This window comes from Cebus imitator, unplaced genomic scaffold, assembly GCF_001604975.1.
Source record: "Cebus imitator isolate Cc_AM_T3 unplaced genomic scaffold, Cebus_imitator-1.0 Scaffold51, whole genome shotgun sequence".
NCBI classification, from domain to species: Eukaryota; Metazoa; Chordata; class Mammalia; order Primates; family Cebidae; genus Cebus; species Cebus imitator.
In genome coordinates, this window is record NW_016107366.1 from 8,113,369 (window position 1) to 8,118,153 (window position 4,785).

The 4,785-nt window shown below is 38.7% G+C and overlaps 1 protein-coding gene across 3 annotated transcripts in view; it reads left to right on the forward strand.

The window, feature by feature from the left end:
* Nucleotides 1–4,785, forward strand: part of TRMO (tRNA methyltransferase O) — an 18,349-nt gene that overhangs the window by 3,667 nt on the left and 9,897 nt on the right. For 2 of the 3 annotated variants that reach the window (XM_017527843.2, XM_017527844.2), the window contains exon 2: nucleotides 2,776–2,950. The exons of the other annotated variant lie outside the window; for it this stretch is intronic. In XM_017527843.2, coding sequence (XP_017383332.1) covers nucleotides 2,776–2,950 — 175 coding nt within the window. The remainder of the gene's footprint in view (nucleotides 1–2,775; nucleotides 2,951–4,785) is intronic. 3 annotated transcript variants of the gene reach the window in all.

A 4,785-nucleotide genomic window follows, 5' to 3' on the forward strand; every position in this document is an offset into this window, starting at 1 on the left:
ATCTCTTGACCTCGTGATCCACCCGCCTCGGCCTCCCAAAGTGCTGGGATTACAGGCTTGAGCCACCGCGCCTGGCCTTGATACCTATTTTTATAGATCTTAAGACAAAAATCAATGAAATGCGGTTTAGGCATGCATGTACATGTAATAAAATCATATTTAAAAAGGAAGTGAATGATGAAGACCAAATTCAGGCTTATGTTTATCTCAGAGGGAAAAGAAGGGTGTGAGATAAAACCTAAAAAGACACAAGTTGGGCTGGGCGTGGTGGCTCATGCCAGTAATCCCAGCACTTTGGGAGGCTGAGGAGGGCGGATCATGAGGTCAGGAATTCAAGACCAGCCTGACTAACATGGTGAAACCCCATCTCTACAAAAAATACAAAAATTAGCTGGACTTGGCGCATCCCTGTAATCCCAGGTACTCAGGAGGCTGAGGCAGGAGAGTCACCTGAACCCAGGAGGCAGAGTTTGTGGTAACCAAGATCGTGCCACTGCACTCCAGCCTGGGAAACAGAGCAAGACTCCATCTCAAAAAAAAAAAAAAAGACACAAGTTGTTGGTAATGCTCTAGTTGTTGGGGTGGGTGGTGGGTACATGTGGTTTCATTATAATATGCTGTATAACTTGTATGTTGCATATAATATTTATGTGTGTCAAATAATATAGCTTCTAGAAGTGAAAAGTAATGAAAGAATACTTGAGGGACAGCCCCAGACCTATAGTCTTACTGCTTATGCTGGTAGGGTAGATTTAAAGAAGCAGGAAATAAAAGTCTGAAATGTCTTTATATTATCTCTCAGAATTGATAATGCTCTCATGAAATGTGAAAATAAAAAAGTTATCTATAAATTCAAAGTGGTAGTCATGGAGACCTTAGACTTTAAATTTATATTGATGGCCTTTTATTTTTCTTTTAAAATATGTTATTGCTTTTAAAAAATTGTGTGTGTGTGTGTGTGTGTGTGTGTGTGTTTTGTATGTTTTTTTGAGTTGGAGTCTTGTTCACCTAGGCTGGAGTGCAGTGGCATGATCTCTGCTCACTGCAACCTCCACCTCCAGGGTCAGGCGATTCTCTTACTTCAGTTTCCTGAGTAGCTGGGACTCCAGGTGTGCGCCACTAGGCCTGGCTAAGTTTTTTAAAATTTTTTTACTTTTAGTAGACATGGGGTTTCACCATGTTAGCCAGGCTGGTCTTGAACTCCTGACCTCAGGTGACCTGCCACCTTAGCTTCCCAAAGTGCTGAGATTACAGGCGTGAGCCACTGTGCCTGGCCTAATGTTTGTGTGTGTGTGTGTGTGTGTGTGTGTGTGTGTTATTTTTTAAAGACGAGGTTTCACCATGTTGGTCAGGCTGGTCTTGAACTCCCGACCTCAGGTGATCCACCCACCTTGACTTCCAAAGTGCTTGGATTACAGACGTGAGCCACCATGCCTGGCCTAATTTGTGGTTATTGAAAAAATTTCAAATATTATAGAAATTACAAAGTTAATATAAAGGTAATTTAAAAATCTCACTACCCAGATTAACAACTATTTTTAAAAATTGGTGAATATTGGCCTGGTGCCGTGGCTTACACTTGTAATACCAGTACTTTGGGATGCCAAGGTAAGCAGATTGCTTGAGGTCAGGAGTTTGAGACCAGCCTGGCCAACAAGGTGAAACCCCTTCTATGCAAAAAATTAGCTGGGCGTGGTGGCGCGCACCTATAAATCCCAGCTACTTGGAGACTGAGGCACAAGAGTTGCTTCAGCCTGGGAGGCAGAGATTACGTTGAGCCAAGATCGTATGCCACTGTACTCCAGTGTGGGCAACAGAGCGAGACTCTGTCCCAAAAAAGAAAAAAAAAACTGATATGTATCTTTCCAGGTAGCTTTCCAGACATAGCTGTACATGTTTAAGTAGGTAAATATATAACAAATTCCCATAAGTGGGATTATGTTATACATATTATTTTGTTTAGACTGACATAATCTTTTCTTCCATGCACCATGAATTTTTTGAGTACCTACTCCCTTGCAGGCATTATACTAGACATTGAGAATGCAGCAATGAACAAGACAGAAAACTCCTGCCCACATGGAGCTTACATTCTAGAGGGGCAGCAGGCTACTGGACCAAGGCTAACTTGAAATCTACCCTGCCTCTAGATATTATAAGCTCCCTTTATTTCTTAAATTAGTTTGTTTCATATGTTCTGTTGCTTTCAATTGAAGAGTTCCTTACTTATGTACAACCAGTGTTTCCTCATTTACTATTCTCTGCCTTTTTTGTTGTTGTTGTTAATTTTTTCACACTCTAGAGGATTCTAGAGTGGGACCATTCTCTGCCTTTTATTTAATATTCCAGCCAATCAAAATAGCTTGTTCCCTGCGTATACTATGACATTTCTCATTTGCTTTTGTATACACTGTCTCCTCTATTAGAAATACCCTCATAGCTCTGGCCAGAGTCACATAACTTAGTTTTGGTAGCATAGAATTTTAATTGTGGTCATAGTATGTATTATGAAAATGGCCCCTTCCTTTTATTCTTTCTTTCTTGGACTGTTATTCTTTCTAGTATATCTAAAGGTATATTACTATGTGCGTAATGATGTATGTGTATGTGATGATGAGAATACTTAAATGTTTTCATGAATACTATAAAAATCATTTTTATAGTTGTACAACACCAAGATTTTAAAACTATGAAACCAATGCATTAGAGAAAACATGTCTTACAATTTGGTTTGACATTTTGACTAATAATTTCTTATCTAATTTTCTCCCATAGGGAATATTTTAACTGAGCCAATTGGCTACTTGGAATCCTGTTTCTCAGCCAAGAATGGTACTCCAAGACAGCCATCCATTTGTAGCTATTCTCGAGCCTGTTTGAGGATTAGAAAGAGCATCTTTAATAATCCTGAACATTCCCTGATGGGCCTGGAACAGTTTTCTCATGTTTGGTAAGTTGTTTTATAGTTAGATATAGGACTTGGGGCCAGAACTTGCCCCTGAATAAAGTACTCCAGTTGAAGGCAAGCTTGGAATCTGCCATCCAGACCACCCTCATCTTTTTGTTTTGTTTTGTTTTTGAGACGAGTCTCACTCTGTCACCCAGGTTGGAGTGCAATATCAGCGCACTGCAACCTTTGCCTCCCAGCCTCGAGGTATCCTCCCACCTCAGCTTCCTGAGTAGCTGGGACCACAGGTATATGCCACCATGCCTGGCTAATTCTTTTTTGTATTTTTGGTAGAGATGGGATTTTACCATGTTGCCCAGGCTGGAATCTTCATCTGTTGCATGGAATTTTTTTTTTTCTTTTTGACAGGTGCAATAGTGAGAAGGGAAAAACAGAAAGTTCAATCTGTAGCTGACTATGAACAATCAGTTGAGATAACTCACTGCCTTCAGACCAGCCTGTTCTATGGAATTTTGTCCTGTATTTGTGTATATGATTGTCTGTGTTATTTAGACATCCTCAGGGAAGCTTGGGATCCACTGAGGTGGCATGTTCTGTTTGAAGTTGGTTCTAATTGTGATGAACACCTGCTGAGTGGGATTGATAGACTTCCTTGATTCTGCCCCTGGGTCATTATTCTATCCTCTAGACCAGGGATCAGTAAACTAGGCCATTTTTGTAAGTTAATTTTATGGGAACACAGTCACGCCCATTTGTTTCTGTATTGTTTGTGGCTGCTTTTGTGCTGCAGCAGTGGAGTTGAATAGTCTCCCCAGTGACTGGTTGGCCTGCAAATCCTAAAATACTACTCTCTGACTTTTTACAGAAAAAATGTGCAGCCTGCTCTAGACTCACACAGAATTAAGTCTACTCCTGAAAGACAAGACACTGTAGAAATCTAGATGCTTTATGTGTTACCTGTATTAGGGCCTGTGTTATACTAGCATTATTTGTGTCATTTCAAATTCTGTCTGTGTTCATTATTCTTCACCTCAACATCAGCAGTCTACCTCGCTCTATTTTTTTGGGTAGAGAACTGAAAATTAAGTATTTATTCTGAAATAGTTTATTTTTCATGTTAGTTTGGGGCAAGAGTATATTAGAAAGAAAATGTGTGTTCTCACCTAGTTTGTATTATGATCCTGATTGAATAAGTTAAAAACATCGATGGTGGAAAAAATGGGTTCAGAAGTATATAAACAGATTTATCCTTATCACTCCCATTTTTTCCCCCTCTCCCAACCCCAATCACTCATCAGAGATTATTACTGTTAACGGCATGGTGTAGATCCTGCCAGACCTTTTAATATTTTCTTTTTTGAATATACATAGAAACAAATATATACCTACAGAGTAGGTATTTATTTTTTAAAAAAGTGTACTTCACTTAACAGGCTATACCATGGAGAACTTTCATGGCAGTAGATTTACCTTTTTTTTTTTTTTTTTTTTTTTTTTTTTTTTTTTTTTTTTTTAGCTGTCTATTATTACAAAATATAGATGTACCATGCACACTCTTGTTAATGGAGGGCTATGTTATTATGATAATACTGTGACAGACCTTCCTTTAGACACATTTTTGGCCACTTGTGCATTTTTATGGACAGGATATCAGAAGTGGATATGCTGGGCTAGAAGATAAGCATATTTAGAATTTTGGAGAACTACTTCAAAATTATCCTCTAAAATTAACCAATGTATACTTCAATAATATATTCAAATGACCTTTTTACTGCCCCCTTCTCAACACAATATGTTAGCAGTTTTTTACGTTTTTGCCCGACGGTGAAAAAGAGTATTTTTGTTTTTTAGTTTAATTTCTAAATTTAGAAATTTCT